The sequence below is a fragment of the Gracilinanus agilis genome, chromosome 2 (assembly GCF_016433145.1).
Source record: "Gracilinanus agilis isolate LMUSP501 chromosome 2, AgileGrace, whole genome shotgun sequence".
In the NCBI taxonomy this organism is placed as follows: Eukaryota; Metazoa; Chordata; class Mammalia; order Didelphimorphia; family Didelphidae; genus Gracilinanus; species Gracilinanus agilis.
The window spans coordinates 552,994,725-553,014,345 of NC_058131.1; the positions used below are offsets into that span (position 1 = coordinate 552,994,725).

Consider the following 19,621-nt stretch of genomic DNA (forward strand, 5'->3'; position numbering starts at 1 on the left):
TCCTGGTCACCTAAGGGCATAAAATTTCCCAGCTGGGTAGAGTCTGGGCCTCTCAGAGTTAGTAGATGCCCGAGATCACATGAGGAGCCAAACCCAATGAGTTTAGATTTGGGGGCAAGGTAGGCCACCTTAACCAAAGATGAAACTAAATATTGCTGTCTTTTTGTTTAACTGTTCAATGGCTTACGAGTGCCTTGTATCATCCCAAAGTCAAACTTGAATGAAGAAAACTGCCATCAGGTCTACCTGATGGTATTTATGAATTTTTTGGAACCCAGAGAATGTAATATTCATTCCATTTGTTTCATCTGATCTACTTCAGCCTATCATTCTAGGCTTAAGAGCTTTTTTTTTTTTTGGATCCAAATTATATTATGCAATGTATTAACTATCCCTCTCAGTTTTATGTGCTCTACAATTTTAATAAGCATGCCATCATGAGTCATTGATACGAATATTGAATAGAACAGGACCAAGGATGAAGCCTTGGTGGCATTCCACTGATAACCTCCCTTTAGATTAATTAATGTTGAAATATTATTTGAATCCTTTATAATAATAGCTCACATTTATTTAGTAATATATAGTTTATGAAGCACTTTCCTCACAATTCTGTGATGTAGTTCATTCTGTTATTGTGGTTTTTTATTTTTTATTAGTTTAGATCAGTGATTTTATCAATGTAGGAACTGCTTGATAACAGCAACTTGACTAAAATTTAAAATCTTAGTTGCCTGGGACTCTTAAAAAGGTAAATGACTGATTCTAATGGTCATATAGAAAGTGTCAGAGTCAGGACTTGATGATAGTATTATAGGTAATTTATAAGATAGATTATAAAATAGCAATAAGAAAGCCAAAGTTTTGTCCTCTGTAACACTAGGTACCTCACTTTCCAAGGCCATCCCTATATCCACAACTGCTTTATTCTTATAGGTGAGAAAATCAAAGTAAAGCAGTAAAGTGACTTGATGACAGCCATACAATTAGTGATGGGCCCAAGGCCTCCAGGTGTCTTGATTTCAGGTCCAGTGTGATATAGTAAGGGAAAAAAATTAGATTTTTAAATGTAAATATTTTATTTGTTTTAATCAATCAAAATTTGCCTTTCCCAAAAGACGCCCCCAATGAGAACACAAGAAAAGCAAAACATGATTTACAATCATGTATAGTCAATCAAAACAGATTTCCACATTGTCCCTGTCCAAAAAAAAAAAAAAAAAGATCAAATTCTACATTTTGAATCCTTAACCTCTCTAATCAGGAGGTGGGCTGTTTTACTTTAGTCATCTGGAAATGGGGTTGTTCATTATGGTGATAAGCCTTTGGCACAATAATATTCATCACATTTATATACCATAATTTGTTCTTCACTTCCCCAATTTTTGGGTACCCTTTTTTATGACCCAAATTTTTTATTTAACTAACTCTCTATTTCATGAATAAGCATGCTAAATTTCCCTAGTTTATGCTTCCTTAGTTTATCCCCTCAGATATCTATTCCTTTCCACTTCAAAAAAGCTATGAATATTTTTCTTTTAATTGATACTCTTAATTTGTGTTTGTTTTGTTTAGAACTAATTTCTCCTCTCTCTCTAATTCTTTCTCCCCTTTCCCCCCTACTTACCTGTTAAGTAAAATGTATTTCCATACCCACTAGTATCAGTATAATCATCCTTCTTTTGACCAGTTGGGATTAAAGTGAGGTTCAAGTGTCAGCAGCAAATCCTATCCCCTTTTCTTTGTATATAGAGACTTACTTGGGCATCCTGATTATGTGAGATAGTTTCCCCTACCCTTCTCTTCCCTTTCCCCCAAGTGTATTTCTCTTTCCCTCTCCTTTTCTTAAGAGCATCAAAGCATAACAGAACTACTCTCAGACCTCGTAGGATTTGCCTGTTGCCTCTAATAACGTTAGGGTTGATAGAGTTCTTCTTCTGAGATTGTGTCTTGAGCTTCCCTGTCATCATAGTAGCTCTTTAATGGAGTATTCTTTTTTTGTTTGATTGTTCTTTCTTCTAGCCTATTTCCTGAATTTGGACTTGATTGTTAAGGCACTTCTGCATGGAAGGTCTGGGTTGGACCTATTGTTGTTGGAGTATTGAGAGGGGACAAAAGAAAAGAAGGCTTGCTTCGGGTACATGAGGATACATTAATAGTAAGGGGGCCAAATAAGGATAATAATCTAGGGAAAGAGACTAAGAAGCAGGTCAAAGGAAAATCAAGAGAGAACAGTCACAGGAATCCAGATAAAGAATATTTAGGGAAAAGGGATGGTCAAAAGCTGTAGAGATCACCTATAATAATAACTAGCTTTTATATAGTACTATAAGCCAGACGCTTTACAAATATTGATTCATTTTCTTCTCACAACAACCCTGGGAGATGGGTACTATTATTAGTTCTATTTTACAGTTAAGGAAACTGAGACAAAGGTTAAGTGACTTGCCCAATGTCACACAATTAGTAAATGTTTGAGACCACATTTGCACTCAGCTTTTTGACTCCAGACTCAATATTCTATCCATTGCACCATCTAGATGAAGATTGAAAAAAGGTCATGAAATTCCACAGTTAGATGATTCCTAGTAACTGCAGAAGGTGAAGGTATTTTTAATTGAATAATATTGAAAGGGACTGAGAAGTGAGTGAAAGGAGAAATGGGAAAAATAAATTGATAATATTATCTTCAAGGAATCTCCAGATTGACTCTCTCAGACTCTTTCCTTCAGTGTTTAAACTAAGAACTCAAAAGTAAAAGATAGAATTAACTATGAATTGGTTTTCCTAAACCTAACTTCAAGAAAACAATGAGTACCTTTCCAAGAACCCTAGGCTCTGGCTAGTGCATCTTTTCCAAATTGCAGTGAACTCTATGTAGCCAGCTGTTCCCCTTATTCCTGTAAATCTATATAAGTACCCCTTTCTCTCTAGTTCAGGGAGAAGTACCAAAGTTTAAGTACTTAGTGGCTCCCCCAGATTATAATCTCAGGGTGACACCTCTGAGTGGTTTTCTTGACTTTTGTCCCATTAAAGACCCACTATTATAACTAGTTGGGTAATTCTGCAATTTTTAAGGTTGGCAAAGTAGAGTTCTTTGCTTTTTTCTTTTTTTTCAGGAGCTTAACTGAAAGGGAAAAAAGATACAGGACAGAGTTTGGGAGAATAGGGTCAAGAGAAGGTTTTTTTTAAGAATAGTGACGATCAGAAGCAACAGGATGTCTCAGTGGATAGACTGGGTTCAAATTTAACCTCAAACATTTCCTAGCTTTGTGACTCTGGGCAAGTCCCCTAACCTCCCATAGTCTAACTCTTACTACTCTTCTGCCTTGGAATTCTGCTATTACGCAATGTTGATTCTAAGACAAACAAACAAAGAATAGTGGCAACCTTAGCATGTTTGTAGATAATAAAGAATAAACCAGCAGATAGAACTTAAGATTTAAGGAGAGAATGATTTGGGGTGGGGTGGGGAAAGTTTTCTAGAAGAGAAAGAAGGGGATGGAATCAAACGGACAAGTAGAGCCCAACCTGGGTGAGAAAGGTCATCTCTTCATCAGAGGCTGGAGTAAAGAACAAGAGAAATGGGGATGATATCAGAGATTTTCAAGACATAGAGAGGAGCTCAAAGGGAATGGGTAGGGGGAGGCCTGAAGATGATGAAGATGAAGAGATATGGAGCAATTCCTGTGGGGAGTGCAATGAAGAAGCAATTAGGCAGTGGCAAAAGAAATGTTCAAGATTCAGTGAGTGTCCAGTTGAGATTAGATACCAAAATTTGAAGTGCATCCAGTTAGAATGGTTACAAGGCTTCTTTCAATGTCATTTAGTAGCACATGAGGAGGCCCCGAGGAGGCAGGAGGTGGAAGTAATCAGGAGTTGGGTTAGGGTTTGGCTTAGGATGCTACAAGGGGGGGATGGACAGAAGATTTAAGAGTACAAGACAATGTAACACCTAACTGATAACTGTAAGTTTAAGCAGCTATATTCATTATTCCCAAACAGATACTATATTCTCCAATCTCTTTGTTTTTGCTCAGAATATCATTCCCTCCACATCTCTGCCTTCTGAATTCCTGCCTGTGCCTCAGGAAGGATTTATCTCAAATACTTCCTCTTCTCTGAAGACTTCCTTAATCCCAAGGGAGGTAGGTTGGGAATTATTGGGGATGTCCTCCTAATTCTGAATTTTACATATATATAATTATATATTCACATATTTTATATATGTATATATGTATATATTTTATATATGTATATATTTAAATTTTCTATATAAAACATATGTATGTATACATACACATACATATGTAAATATACTTACACATATGTGTATTATATATATATCAGTCAATAAAGAAGTATTTATTCTGCACCTATTATGTGCTAGGCACTGAGGATACAAGGAAAGACAAAACAGAGTCCCTGATCTTAAGGAGTTAATAGTCAAATGAGGGGGACAACAAGAAAACAACTGCAATCAAAAAGGATTACACAGGATAAATTGGAGATAATCAAGAGAGGGAAGGCACTAAGGAGAAGGGAATGAAAGAAAGAAGGTGGGGTTTTATCTGCAACTTGAAGGAAGCTTGGAATCCAGGGAAGACAGGAGGTGGAGATGAAAAAAATTCCAGGCAAGGAGCATAGCTGGTAAAAATGCCTGGAGTCAGGAGATGGAATGTCTTGTGTGAAGAATAGCCGGAAAGCTAGTGGCCCTGGATGTAGATTATGTAGGGGTACAAGCCTGGAGAGCAGGAGGGGCCAGGTTGTGGAGTGCTTTGAATACCAAAGAGAGAATTTTTTTATTTGATCCTGTAGGGGATAGGGAGCCAATGGAATTTATAGAATGAGAAGGTGACAAAATCAGATGTGCTTTAGGAAGATTAATTTGACAGTGGAATGGAGGGTAGAATAGACTTGAGTCTGGGAGATATCCAACAGCCTACTGTAACAGTCTAGATGTGAGGTGATAAGGGCCTGCCCCAGGGTGGTGGCAATGTCAGAGGAGAGAAGGGGGCAAATATGAGAGAGGGTAGGAAAGTAAATTCCACAATACTTGGCAGCAGATTGGATATGACAGGGGGTGAGAATGAGGAGCTGAAGATGACACCAGGGTTGGGAGTCTGGGTAACCGTAATAGAGAAGTTAGAAAGGAGGGGAAAAGTTTTGGGGAAAAGCTGAGTACAGTTTTAGAGTTTCAGAATGTATCCAGTTTAATAGGTGACTTGAGACTGGAGGTTAGGAGAGATATTAGGGCTGGATAACTAGATCCAGAGAATCATCAGATAAAGAAGATAATTAAATCAATGGGAACTAATGAGATTACCAAGTAAAACAACAATTCAGAGGGCTCAGGATAGAGGCCTGGGGAACACCTTTCTCTGGCAGATAGGACCTGAATATCCAGGAAAGGAGGATGGGAGAGAAGTGAGAAGACAGGTAGGAAGAATGGACAGCAGAATAATGTCATGGAAAGCTAGAGAGAAGAAAGTATCAAAAAGAGGAGTGATTGTGCCAAAGGCTACAGAGAAGGATGAGGATTGTGAAAAGGCAATTAAGTGATCATTAGTAGCTTTGGAGGAAGTAGATTTCAGTTGAATGATGAGGTTGGAAACTAAACTACAGTGTTAAAGAGAGAGGGTGAGGGAAGGACAGGGTGGCACATCAATTGTAGATGGCTTTATCAAGGAGTTTAGCCACAAAAGTGAGATTACTGGATTATAGCTAGCCTGGATGGGCAAATCAGGTTTTTTTTTTGAGGTTGGAGGTGATCTGGGCATTTTTGTAGGCAACAGGGAAGTAGATGGGAAATAGGGAAAGATAATTGAAATGTTAGAGGCCACTTCTTTCATGTAAAAAGTGAAGGTGGAAAGAGTGGCAGAAGGCATCTCGGTAATGAAAAAAAAACAAACGGGAGAGGTCTTGGTTTTTCATTAAAATGAGATTAAAAAAAGGGGTGATGGTATGATGAGTCACTAAAGGAGTGTTAAAAAGTTTTGGGAAAATTGTACCAAAGTAGGAGCCAAGGCACCATATGTTGAGATGGGAGTAATCCATGCCTGAGGCTTACCCAGGTAAGATCTTTGATAGGATAAGGGCATAAGGCATAATAAATAAGCAGGAGAGAAAAGGACCTTGAAGAGTTGAATTGGTTCACCAAGAAGTTTGTAACTCTTCTGTACACTTATTTCATTCCATCATATAATTGTCTGTAGATCAATCTTATCTCTTAGTACATTATAAACTCTTGGTTTTATTTATCTTTGCACATAGCAGGTGCTCAAGAAATATTTGCTGAATTCAAAAAATGGAAGGGCTGGTTTCTTCTCTTAACCTTCTCATGACTCCTATAGAACATTAGATTGATCTGGTATGTGAGCTGATTACTCTGTCTTCTCATCAGCTCACAGTCCAGGTTTTGTGACTGGATCACAAAAGGTGTCCCAGTGCTCATTTTATGAAACTTGAAAGCTCTGGGAAGAAGAAAAGGAGCAGTAAAAAGTTACTGAGCTTGACTGTTGTTCTAGTTAACAAAGCATGCTGACTATTTGGGGATGGGCTCTCTCATGGGGAATTTTTGCCTCAATTTCAGTAATGTTCTGTTGTAATATTGAAAAGGATACACACTTTTTAAGTCTCTAAAGTATTAGAGTTAAAAACAATGACAAAATAACTGAGAATATAGGATTTTTGTCTCTAATAACACTACTAATCTACTGAGTATATAGTACTATGTAAAATAACTGGGGGGAAAAAAGTAAATTACATACAAACCTTCCAACTTTTAAAATCTTCTTAAAAAGTTTTAACATATATAATATAGCCTACATTTGCTGTAGTCACTTCATGTGTTTTGGCATTGGGTTCAGAAGATTTTGACACGTATTCTTTTGTTCATCATGAAACTATACTTTTATCACATTGGATATAATATAGAACTTTGATAGTTTCCAAGTCTAGCTTTCATTATTGTCCACATGTTTTCAATGAGGTTTAAAGAAGGCAAGCTCCCAGGCTAGAGAAGTATGTTTATCTCCATCTCTTATATACATTTCTTAACCTTGCATGAGGTATGCCATAGTACAAGACTTTGTTTCAGTATCCCATGTACATTTGAGAATTTCTATAATTCCAGAACTTCCCAGAAATAATAGCTAGCATTTATATAATGCTTTAAGGTTTGTAGGATCCATGGGGCAGAATGAAGAATCAGTCAAAATTATTTAGTTCTCTCTAGAAGAAATAAGTGGATAACTGACTTCATGTATACTTTCTTTTGTTGAGTGGTGTCCAACCCTTTGTGACCCCATTTGCCATTTCCTTCTTCAACTCATTTTACAGATGAGGAAACTAAGGCAAACAGTTAGTGTCTGATACTGGATTTGACCTCGGGTCTTCCTGACTTTAGGCCCCAAACTCTCTCCAGTGGGATTCCTTCATGGTAAAGGAATCAATAGCAACATCTCCCCTTGTCACTACCAGGTCTATGCAAAGGTCTTTTCTAGTTTTCTAAAGATTAGCCCATTTTATAATAGCTTGTTAATTATTTTGTTTTGGGGCTCTACCACTCTTTGTAATTTAGTATGACTGATCTGCCTCCCTCATTAGATTGGGAGTTCTTTGAGAGCAGGAACTGTCTTTTTACTTTCTTTGTATGCCTACCACTTGGTTAGTGCCAGGTACACACAGGATGTCCTTAATACTAACTTAGTAAATACTCTTGCCAATAGCTGATTGAATTGACTGATTTTTTTTTTTAAACCCTTACTTTCTGTCTTAGTAACAACTCTAGGACATAATGGTAGGGGCTGGGCAAATAAGAGTTAAGTGATTTGCCCAGGGTCACACAGCTAGCGTCTGAGTTCACATTTAAACACACCTGGACTCAAGGCCTGGTGCTCTGATCCATTGTACCACCTACTTGCCCCTGACTGATTTTTAATGGTAAGTATATTAGTTGGGAAGTAACTACTCAAATAGCCACTGCAGTATTTCTTTCTTTTCTTTTCTTTTTTTAAACCCTTACCTTCCATCTTAGAATCAATACTGTGTATTAGTTCTAAGGCAGAAGAGTGGTAAGGGCTAGGCAATGGGGGTTAAGTGACTTGCCCAGGGTCATACAACTAGAAAGTGTCTGAGGACAGATTTGAACCTAGGATCTCCCATCTCTAGGCCTGGCTCTCAATCCACTGAGCCACCTAGCTGCCCCCTACTGCAGTATTTTTAAGGGCTATTGAAGTATACTCTTTAAGAGGTACAACTTTTGCATGTTTCCTTTATCCATGCTAAAATATCTCTGAATTAAAGCAGAGATACAAGTGTGTATGGTACAAGATCTAGCACTTGAGTTGACAGAACTAATCAAAGTTTGGGAAACCTAATCAATTCAGTTTCATCTGATCAGGGTCAGCTATTCTGAATCAGCAGAATCAGCTACTGCCTTGACAGTTGCTGTCAATCTCAAAACATTCATTTAAAGGACCTATGTGGTAGGCATTGTGCTAGGTGCTTGGGATACAAGTACAAAGAATGAAACAATCTCTATTCTGAAGGAGCTTCTTTACAAGATGAAATTATATCAAAATTGTTGCTTGTCCCATATAATTCACACACCTATGTAGTAGCATAATCCTAAAAGAGAACTTCAGGAAAGATGACCCTCCCCCCAACCCACTTTGCAATGCTTTGCTTTATATTCTTTCTAGACCACCTCAGGCTATCAGCTTATTCTCAAATGCAAAAAGATTTGATTATTTTTGTTAGGGCAGTCACAAATGTTTTCTGGCAACTACAAAATAATTCAACTTCTTGACTACAGCCCACTTTGAAGAAAAAATAAAACGGATTAAAATTGAAAGATGAAAAGGAGAGAAGAATAGAAGGACGAAAAGTGTAGGAAGGAGTAGGAGGCAAGGAGAGACAGCCTGAATTTTTTTCTATCTAAATTCACGTTTACCATAGCCTTCGTACTTATGTTTGCTTGATCAGGTCACTTAATTTCCAAGCTTCAGTTTGCCCTTCGTTAAAGTGAGGGAATTAGAATAGAACCATTGATTTTAGAGTATGAAAGGATATCATTAAGAGTCCAATTCCCTCTTTTAGACTGTAAACTTCTTGAGGTGTTAAACCAAAATATCCAATTTGCCAAAGTCACTAAGACAGAACTCTGAGCATGATCAATCAGTATGTTAGAGACACCTGTAATCTTTTTTTTTAACCCTTACCTTCCATCTTGGAATCAATACTATGTATTGGTTTCAAGGCAGAAGAGTGGTAAGGGCTAGGCAATGGGGGTTAAGTGACTTGCCCAGGGTCACACAGCTAGGAAGTGTCTGAGGGCAGATTTGAACCTAGGACCCCCCATCTCTAGGCCTGACTTCTCAATCCACTGAGTCACCCAGATGCCATGCCCCACCTCTGCCCCTAGTCTTTAATCATTTAGGTCCAAGACCTTTCTCCCATTCAAGAAACCTGTCTTGGGGGTGAGGTGGGGTATAGCATATGGAAAGGTTACCAAAAATAGAATTCCATTACTGGTCATCTTCAGAAGTGAGGGAGATCCTATGATTGGCTGAGAGACATGGACATTCATCATAACCCTTTTTTGACAGTTGGCCTTTTCACAGGTGGTCAATTACTAATATCCAGTCATAAGACTTTCCACAGGTTGAGGTCATCAACCAACCACAGGTCCCCTTAGCTGAGGCTTTCCACTTGCCATCTAGCAGATGCTGTGATAACTGGATTAAGTCTACACTGCCCATCTTTAGATTTAACCACCAAAGGTGAGAACACCTCTAATTCCCGGAGGTCTGTAACCCACCTGTGCTAGAGTGGGTGATGAATCAGAATCAACTGACTGCCCCCTAGGCAGTACTATGAGAAGTGTCTATTGTGACTGGACATGCAAATTAGGAGGGAGGCATAGGAAGTGATGCATGTGACCCCTTTAAAAAGAGGGAGTTGAGTGAGAGGTCTTCAGGTGAAGAGGGTGTCTGGTGATGGACCTCTTCTGGTTCATGGAGGAGTGTTGGAACTCTGAGACCCTGGTGAGACTGCTTTAAATATCTTCTTTGAATTCCACGTGGTGAGTTTAAAGACTGACTGAATCTTCCTGAACTTCTCTTAAGAAATTTCTTTTAAGGGGCAGCTGGGCAGCTGGGCAGCTCAGTGGATTGAGAATCAGGTCTAGAGATGGGAGGTCCTAGGTTCAAATACAGCCTCAGACACTTCCCAGCTGTGTGACCCTGGGCAAGTCACTTGACCCCCATTGCCCACCCTTACCACTCTTCCACCTAGGAGCCAATACACAGAAGTTAAGAGTTTAAAAAAAAAAGAAATTTCTTTTTAGTAGATTCTGTGAAGTTTGCTTCATTCACCTCCGGGCCTCTGGCCCTCTAACTCTGATGAGGGTTAAGATCTACCTGGATTAATTAGAGGATTGTAATAAATTACCTACTGGGTTAGATTCTTATTTCCTTATTTCCTCTCTCTTCTTAATTGTAATTGTAAATAAACTTCCATAAAAGTCAATTTTGACTTGAGAGTATTCTTAATTGAGGATTGATAATAGTTCAATCCTCTGGCCACCATCTTTTAATATATTGAACCCATAAAACCCCCTTTTCCCCCTTACATTGCTTTCATGAGAAATCAAACATCTTGTATTTGGTCAGCAGTATCCTAGTTAAGAATTGGTGGGGAAAGAAAAGGTCAAAAAGGAGCAGTGCTGGGAGCAGCTAGGTGGTGGCTCAGTGGATTGAGAGCCAGGCTTAAAGACCAGAGGTCCTGGATTCAAATTTGACCTCGGACACTTTCTAGCTGTGTGATCCTGGACAAGTCACTTAATCCCCATTGCCTAGCCCATACCACTCTTCTGCATTAGAACCAACACACAGTATTGATTCCAAGACAGAAGGTAAAAATTAAAAAAAAAAAAAAAAAAAAAGGAGCAGTGCTTAAGATTCATAGGGATAAAGGAATCGGTAATGCAATGTGATTTTTGTCTTATAACCTACAATGATATCATTAATACATAATAGCTGTCACTAATACCTACATAACTCTTAGTCTAACAATATAGCTATTCATCTTAACTATTCAGTCTAAATCAATCATGTGAAATCACTATTAACTAGGTAAATACTGATTAAGTAGAGAAATCAAATTTTTCTTCGCAAATGACTTTTGGCCTCTTTTTGTAGCCTTAACGCTTAGCACAGTGCCTGGCACAGGTGCTTAATAAATTTTGATTTTTAGCGAAAGGAAACTGACTTTCCCACTCCACCCCCCACAATGGTATTGCAAATATCAGACTTGGTTTGACGCCACATCCTCTTACTCTTAAATTCAGAGCTCATTCCTTCCAGTCACAAGCCTCAGTTTTCTTCCCTGTAAAATGAACCAGAGGATCCATTAATGGCCTGTCCGTCTAGTTTAAATTTTTATTCTTCACCCTAGCCAAAGGAGATACAGGAGAAGAATACTTCCTGGCAACATAGTACTTAGGGGATGTTTGTCAGCCCTTCTTTATAGCGCAACTGGGAGAGGGCGGGGCCAAGGCCACAGGGGGCGGAGCCTGCCGAGGCGGCGGGATTTCTCGCTTCGGGTGGAGGTGATCTGAGCTTCCTCTCCTCTCTCTCTGTGGGCCCTCTTCTTGCCCCGCGTGGTGACGGCGACGCGGCCCTTGTGCCACTTTTCCGCCCCTCTGCGGGGTCCAGGAGGAGAGTTCTGGCCTGGCATACGGGGCCACGGGAGGGTTTGGGAGGGCCTCGGGGAAGCCGTCACCAACCAGAACCGACCCCATTCGTTGCCTCAGCGGCGCAGCCACAGGATTTTGTTTCTGAGGTGTGTTTGGAAGCACTTGGGGAGGTTGGGGTGGTCACTGAAATGTAGCAAGAGGTCAATCAGGTCATCCTCCTTCCTCCCAAGCGAATGGTGGTTGGTGGTGAGGAGCACAAGAGTCGGGGACATGGAACGGGACCGTTTTCCCTCCGCTCTGCGCGCCTTCCGGCGTAGAGTCGGCCGCGCGCTTGTTTTCGCGCTCCCTTATCTCACAAGCAGGGCGTCCCCGAGCTTTTGAGTCTAGTCCAGTTGCGAGCTGCGCGTGCACAGCACCTCCCCCTCCCCCATCCCGCCCAGCCTTCTCGAGAGCGGTGCGAGCACTGCGCCACCACCCGCTCTGGTTCCGCGCGCCCTGGTCGCCAGCTTTCACCCACGGTCTCCGCTGGTGTGAATCCAGGCGCCTCACTCGTGTTTCCGTCTGAGCGGAAGCGAGGTAGAGTCTGGATGCCCACTGCGCATTTTGATTTAACCTGGGGGCCCCTGTAAGGGTCATCTCTTGTGAAAATAGCTGTAAAATCCATTTGATGTTCAGTGCAGCGTGCAAAGGCAGCGCTAAGAATTTGAAAGACGCCGGAGTCCGAACGCTTAAACAAACGCCTCGGCTCCACTGGCAGTGTTTAACCTGTCTATGTTCTGCTGTGCAGTCTAGCTGGCCTCGCTGGCACCATTAACCATTCTCCATAGCATTTGCAGAGCTAAGTCAGGTAAAGAAAAGTCCCCTTCTCACCCCAGACCCCAAGAGCTTGAGTTAACCGTACCCTGGCTAAGAGGGAGCATTTGGATTAGCCCTGATTTCAGAGGGTGAGGCTGACCAGCAAAGCCCATACAGATGCTGGCTCTTTGTCATCCATGTTAAAAGCCTTCCATTCAAGTACTCCCTGAGTGGAAGCTTCTTCCAATTTTGCAGGTGACCCTGGGCTCTTGTAGGCTTCTCGGCTCAAGCTGTAAATACTTAGAGACTGGACTTAATGCAGATTGTATGTTTCTGGGTCAGTCTAGCTAAGTTTGGATACAATCAAAAGCAGAAGTTAGTCACTGAAAGATTTTTTTAAAAAGAATTTTCAAAATCTTAGTCCTTGAAGTAATGTATTAACCATTATATTTAACAAGAAAAATTGCCATTTGCAAATCAGTTATTAATATTGTGGCTTTTATCCAAAGGGTTTCATGAATATTTAACTTCAAGAATAATTATCCTAGGTAGAAAAATTATGAAACAGATTAGTGTTTTCTCTTCAGTTTACATACAGAGTGAACAGTGAAGCTGCAAATTAAATCCTAACATCTCTGCTCTTCATCTAGGTCTTTTTAGGCTATATTACAAAACAAATGAATAGCTATTTTTATGTAACTAATAAATACCAAGTGAACCAAACTCTTTGTGAACATCAAGTACTAAATCATAATAACTTTTGGAAGGTTCAGTTGTCACTGGGTGTTGGTGAGCCGATAAATACATTAAATTTTTTAACAGAAGGAGGGGGAGCAATCAAAAGAATGGAAAATAACTGGCAAGAAAAAAAATCCTAAGTTTCCTGAGTCCAGGCTGTGCCCATCTTAACTGTGTCTGGTGTTGATGTAATTGTTAGCCTTGCACTTGATGTTCTGTCGAAGTGCTGACAGCTCATGTCTGAGCAGCATTAACTACACCTTTTTGTTACTGTGGGTGCACTGACCCCACTGCCAGTCTTGTAGCTTGGTCTTTCCTCCAAATACTCTTTACTAATGCTGTTATGTGAAAACCAGTTGTTATTTTTTGAGTATGGAATGATTTGTCACTCCAGAGGACAACTCTGGAGTTAATGATCAGAAAGTGTCTATGAAGCTCAGGATGAAAGGAATTGGCTAGAGAAGCAGAAAAAGACTCTTTTTGAATTTGAAATCTAGCTGAGTTATTTCACTGGAAAAAGAAGCAGATTTTGGTGATTCTTTCCCCCCCCTTCATTCTCATAACTGGGAAGGGGCAACTCAGTTTTAATTAGACCTAAACCAAACCAAACCACAATACTTATGCAGACCTTATAGAGGAGGTGGAAAGCTTCCTCCTTTGATGCATGAGACATTCCCTTTTTTCAAGAGCAATGCTTGGCCTTCAAACTAAGCTTATAGGATGAAGGTACCTTCAATGCTGTGGTGCTTCCTCATTGGATCTCTTTGTTTTCTTTCATTTTAACAGGTAGAAATCCCAAAGAAGAGATGGCTTCAGGAGACTTCTGCTTACCTGGAGAGGGTATGGAATTACTCCAGCAAGGTAAAACTAACCATTTGCAAAGAGTTATGATTATTCAGGGTGTACTTTTCCAGCATCTTGATTTCTATGCCTATAAGAACTGCCATTATCTATGGCATCCATAACAAAAATTTCTCCTATAATAATTTGGAGAAAACTAGAATTCATGAGGGTTAATGGATATTCCCAGGAGGATTGGTTGCAACTCTCTTTTGGCGCCTACCTAAGACTTAGGAGTAGAACTTGTCCTGAGCTACTCCTTTTACCACAAGGAAACTCTAAATGTTTCCATCCAGGGAAATTTAGTGGAGGTATTAACTGTGAAAAGGAGTAAAACAAGAGAGCCCAGCATAGTACAATATATATATATTCCTTGTGTGTAGGTGGCATTTTATGTATCAAACACCTAGGGAATTAGAATCTCAGAATCTTCTATACAGTTACATAATACATATAATATAATAACAATACATAATAGCAAGACCACAGGTCTGCTGCATCAATCTGAATTACTTAATGTGTTCACCATAGTGGGGATTTAGTGACTTAAACACTTTTTGGTTATTGTTAATTAAAAGCTCGGCAACAGTTAAAAGCTCTTTTATCTTTAGCTGTAAATACAATAAAAATTGGCATTTTAAATACTCTAAGAACACTATTTATTCCTGTGAGAAGAGGAATTTTGGGTCATGTGATGATTCTTTCAGAATATTACTTTATTTTCAATACTTTGTAACTCTTGATTTCATTTCCATTTTGTAAGGTCTTTTAACTTTCTTCCTTTGATGATTCATTCTGTAATCCCTTATTAAGTATCCTTTTTTATAGCTTTCTTTTCAATCTCCTTTAACATAAATCACTTTTAGTACCTTGGCATCATCCTGGGAGTATTACCTCAAGAATTAGTTAATATCATTCCAGTAGAATTTTAAAACTTCTTCCCATTCCTCCCCCCACCTTAAAAAAGAAGGTTGAGGATTTCTGAAGTACACATCTATCTGTTAAATCAAGTTAGTATGTGATGCTGGGCTACAGAAGAGAAAGTCTAACTTAAACCAATGATGCCTATTTTACTTTTCTTCCCTGGGCTGGATGTACCATTAAGTATGCAGCAAACAACTGCCACCCTGTAACCTGACTGAAGAGGACCTCTTGCAGAACCCTCATTTTAGCAAACTTCTGCTCAGTCTCTCTCAATACATGGATGAGAGTGGTTTAAGCACCGCCCTTGCAGAAAAGCAAGCTGAGGTAAGGGCCGAGGGAAAAGGAATGAAGAAGGGATTTCTTCATAAGAGAGGGGAAGAAATGCCACAATAGCCAAAGGCTCTATCCTAGCAACTTCTGTTCTTCCAGGCATGGAAGGAGGTCCGGCTGCAAAAGACAGCATGGTTGAGGTCAGAGATTCTTCAGAGACTTATACAGGAAATGCTTGTGGACTACTATGTAAAGACACAGGACACAAATCTGACTCCAGAGGATAAGAAGGTATTGTCCCAATTAAGAAAAATGAGATAAAGTTAGCTCTAAGGAGTCACTTGCCAGGGATGTGTGATCAGGCCAAGGCAAGTTTTATCTGATGGTCTGAAGGAGAAAGATAGGTAGTTAGGTTGTCAGTGAAAAGAAGTGAAATATGGAGTTTTAGAGGAAAGTGAGAGTTTTCCAAAAAACTGGAAAAGAAAGTTTTAAGAGGAAACTTGGGGGTTGTCTGAAGGAGGTAACACGTAGTGTTCCTGGGCTTGGAGAAGATATGGAGAACTGGTTTGTGAGGATGATTGAGGAAAACTAGAAGAGGAAGTTTCCTAGTTAATTTCCTTCTATTTCTTTTTAGTTTCATGAATCCCTTGAACAGAGGTTACTTGTGACTGAACTGACTCGACTTTTGGATCCAAGCCAAGAGAAAGAGATGTCACCTTTGCTGGGCCTAGAAAAGTCAGACTTGCTGGAATTGATGCCCCCTTCAGAGGTCAGGTGGGGATGAGGCTGAATCTGAGAGGCACATCAAACTGTCTCTTTATTCCTATGTCTTATTTTGTATGAATTTGTTTAGTTTTGAGATGTTTTATGTCTCTTTGTTTTTAAATTGATAGGATTTTGTGAAAATGAGGGCGTGTCTCCAGCCGAAGATTGAGGAACAACTCAAGAAGAAGTGTTTCACTCTGCTCTGCTACCATGATCCCAGCTCAGGTGAGCTCTTGCTCTGGACTTGCTGTTATCATGGGCCTCCTATCATCATCCCTGGGAAAATGAAATCGGGAGCAAGAGTTAGAAACTTATGGAAGTGACAGGTGCTTATTTTACCCATTTCTCTACTCCATTCATTGGAATAACAAGTATAGAATTCTTCCTGATTTCCTTTTTTCTTGCTAGGTACAGAACAAGACACATTAATTTTCCTTCTGCAGAATAGGTGTTATTTTCTCAGAGGACCAGAGTAACATGGAAAGGAAGGTTAGGGTCAAAAGAGTCCCTTTTGCCTTTGTCTTCAAGAGCATTTTATTGCTGATAAGGCCACAAACACTGAATCTTGGGTTAAAGGTGAAGGAAAGGAGACTTTGTAATCTGTGGAGGGAAACAACCTGGGAAGGAAGAGCTTGTAGAGTTATCTCAAGGATAGGAGGACAAGCCCCATCACAAAGTACTCAAAATCCTGGTCCCAAAAATGGCCTTGAAGAGACATGAAAAATAGGAGAATGCATTCTTAAATTCTTTTTCTGATACTGTTCTCTTCTTCCCCCAGATTCTTATAGTGAAACATTGAAAGCAGCAAAGGTATGGCAACTGGCAGAAGTGCTGAAAAGTGAGAAACAGGAACACCAGGAAGCCAAGAAACAGCAGAAAGAACTGACAGTGCTTCTTGAAAAGCAGAGTTCCACCTATTCCCAGGTGGGCAGAAGTCTCTTCCTTATTTCTTACCCCTAGTTTGACCATGGCTTTTGGGTGAAGCTACAGAACATTTCTGATTTTATCTTCCATTGTATTTTTTAGTAACTTAAGCAATCATTTATTTTATCTTCTTGGTGCCTCAGGTACTCCTCCGTTGTCTTACACTGCTACAAAGGCTTCTCCAAGAACACCGTTTGAAAACACAATCAGAGTTAGATCAGATTAATGCCCAGTACTTGGAGATCAAATGTAGTGCCATGATTCTGAAGCTAAGGTAAACCTTCAAATTGGAGGGAGGGATAGGGAGTGTCAAAAAAATTCTAACTCCATATCAGCATTTTCCTTTCTCTCTTTTCGGACTGCTGTGCCTCACAATATGGTAAGCATTCAGTAAATGTCGATAGCATTTTTAGCTTTTGCACAGCCCAGAGCATTCACCCTATTTGAGTCTTTACTTGTGAATCTTTTCCAAAATGGGTACTTTTACCAGGAGACAAATTTCATATGGGTCCAGAGTGAGGTTGTATATACCATCTCTGCTCAGGTCACATGATGACATGAGGCAGTTTTGCTCTTTGAGTTGTCTGTTCTGTCCTTAGCTTACTGCCATCATTGATTGTGATCTTCTCGATTACTTTCTTTCCATCAGAATGGAGGAGCTGCAGGTTTTGTCAGACACTTACCCAGCTGAGAAGGTAGAAGTTCACCGACTCATTAGGTAAGTGATAAGAATTTGGCATGCTACTCAGCTTTAGTACCCACTATGTTCTAGACTCGTCTCCCTTTTCTCTTTAGTGTCTGTTTTTTTCAGTTATCATGTTACCTCCATTTTTTTCCTTTCCTTTCTTATCTTAGGGATAGTCTGGAGGGGGCCATTCGACTACAAGAGCAAGACATGGAGAAATCACGCCAAGTCTTGAACACTTATGAGGTGTTGGGTGAGGAGTTTGACAAGCTGGTGAAGGAGTACACCCATTTGAAGCAGGCAACTGAAAACAAACGCTGGGTTCTTCAGGAGTTTAATAAGTCTTGCCATTGAGTTTTGTAGAAACTAAAGACCAGGATCCTTCTGCCTCAGTAGCTCACATTCTTCCTGTCCTGTTTCTCTCATACAAATATTGCTTTTTCCCTGCTCAAAAGGGAGAATGAGGACATAAAGCTCATACAGTAAGAATTCTGCTGTACCCAGGCATTCTAGTTTCTGTCCTGTGTTTACAATAACTTGACTTCCTTCATTCTTCCTGAGGAGCAGATTTGCACATCTTGTGGCCTCTGAAGGAAACCAATCCTTCCTTTTGTCCAGTTGTTTCCTAAATAAAATGTTGGTATGGTTTTCTGGACTGTAATTCCTTTTTACCTGAGATGTTAAAAGTCATGCAACATTCTGAATCAAGAGTTGGACTTTGTGTTGGTACCATCTGGGTTCAAGTCCCAACTTTGACACATACTACACATACTTGTTTATATGATTGCCCAGGTCAATGAACCTCTCAATGTCCTAGAGCAGCTCTTAGAACATAAAATGCAGAACAGTTGTTTACTCAAATCTAGCCTCAGCTACTTTGTGTGACTTTAGGCAAGTCACATAATTAACCCCTTTGCCTAGCCCTTACCACTCTTTTGCTTTTGATACAAACACATACTTTGTATCAATTCTAATTCAGAAAGTAAGGGTTAAAAAAAATTGTTGCTTACCACCTACATTGGTAGATTAAATTCCTTCTGGAGAGCTTATTATACCAATAAAATCACAGGTTTAGAACCAAAAAAAAATCTGTTAAAGGCTAGGAAAAGGCAACTTGTCCTGTGTTGATAAGGAAGGTGTTTCTGACTAGTGTAGAGAGATTTAAGATTTAAGGGTGGGAGGAAGAATTAGCCTTCCTATATGAAACCTTAAAGTACTTTATTCTGAAGAATGTATAACAGAATAAAGTAGATTAAATTTGCTTTCAGGAAATTCAACAATTGAAATGAATGTGGAGCTCCTTACCTACCTCCAAGGACTGTAGGGGAACCATTCTATGATTGTTATTAAAATTATTGCTTTAAAAAAAATCCTGTTGACTGGTCCTACCCAATTGCTGGAAAAGGACAAGCTGCTGGCGATCTTTTTCCTTTTTTTTAACCATTACCTTCCATCTTAGAATCAATACTGTATATTGGTTCCAGGGCCAGAAGAGCAGTAAGGGGTAGGCAATGGGACTTAAGTGACTTGCCCAGGATCACACAGCTAGGAATGGCTGGATTTAGATCTGAACCCAGAACCTCATATCTCTAGGCCTGGCTCTCAATCCACTGAAGCACCTAACTGCCCTCTGCTGGCCTTTTTCTAGCTTTAACCCTGTGCGATGGGGTTTATTGGTGATTGTGTCTGTAGAGCCAGAGCAATAGGCCTGGGATAAGACAAACCTGAAAAACTAGGCTAGAATAGTAAGGTATGGGAAAATGGGCCCTGTTTCTTTGGGAGCCAGAAAAACTGAATAAAAACCATAAAGAGCACTCCCATTCAAAAGAATATATCTTGCCCAAATTACAACCTAGATAAGGTCAAGTATTGACTGGCTCTTTATAATAGCTGTGAGAAGGAAATGAAGCTAGAAGGTTTTTAATGAAGATTACAGATATGATGTGCTGGGAATTAAAGGGAAAATGTCACCATATTAC

At 39.8% G+C, this 19,621-nt stretch overlaps 1 protein-coding gene across 1 annotated transcript; it reads left to right on the forward strand.

The window, feature by feature from the left end:
* Positions 1-11,468: 11,468 nt before the first annotated feature.
* On the forward strand, positions 11,469-18,290 carry HAUS4 (HAUS augmin like complex subunit 4). The gene is made up of 10 exons (XM_044662275.1): positions 11,469-11,847; positions 14,021-14,095; positions 15,180-15,322; positions 15,428-15,559; positions 15,903-16,037; positions 16,162-16,258; positions 16,812-16,957; positions 17,101-17,231; positions 17,607-17,675; positions 17,813-18,290. The coding sequence occupies exons 2-10, from the start codon at positions 14,041-14,043 to the stop codon at positions 17,994-17,996; spliced, it is 1,092 nt and encodes a 363-aa protein (XP_044518210.1). The 5' UTR covers positions 11,469-11,847; positions 14,021-14,040; the 3' UTR covers positions 17,997-18,290.
* Positions 18,291-19,621: the final 1,331 nt, after the last annotated feature.

Coding starts and splice junctions, on each gene's coding strand:
- HAUS4 (XM_044662275.1), top strand. CDS start 14,041: ATGGCTTCAGGAGACTTCTGCTTACCTGGAGAGGGTATGGAATTACTC. Junction 16,038..16,161: donor AATTGATGCCCCCTTCAGAG/GTCAGGTGGGGA, acceptor TTAAATTGATAG/GATTTTGTGAAAATGAGGGC. Junction 17,676..17,812: donor GAAGTTCACCGACTCATTAG/GTAAGTGATAAG, acceptor TTCTTATCTTAG/GGATAGTCTGGAGGGGGCCA.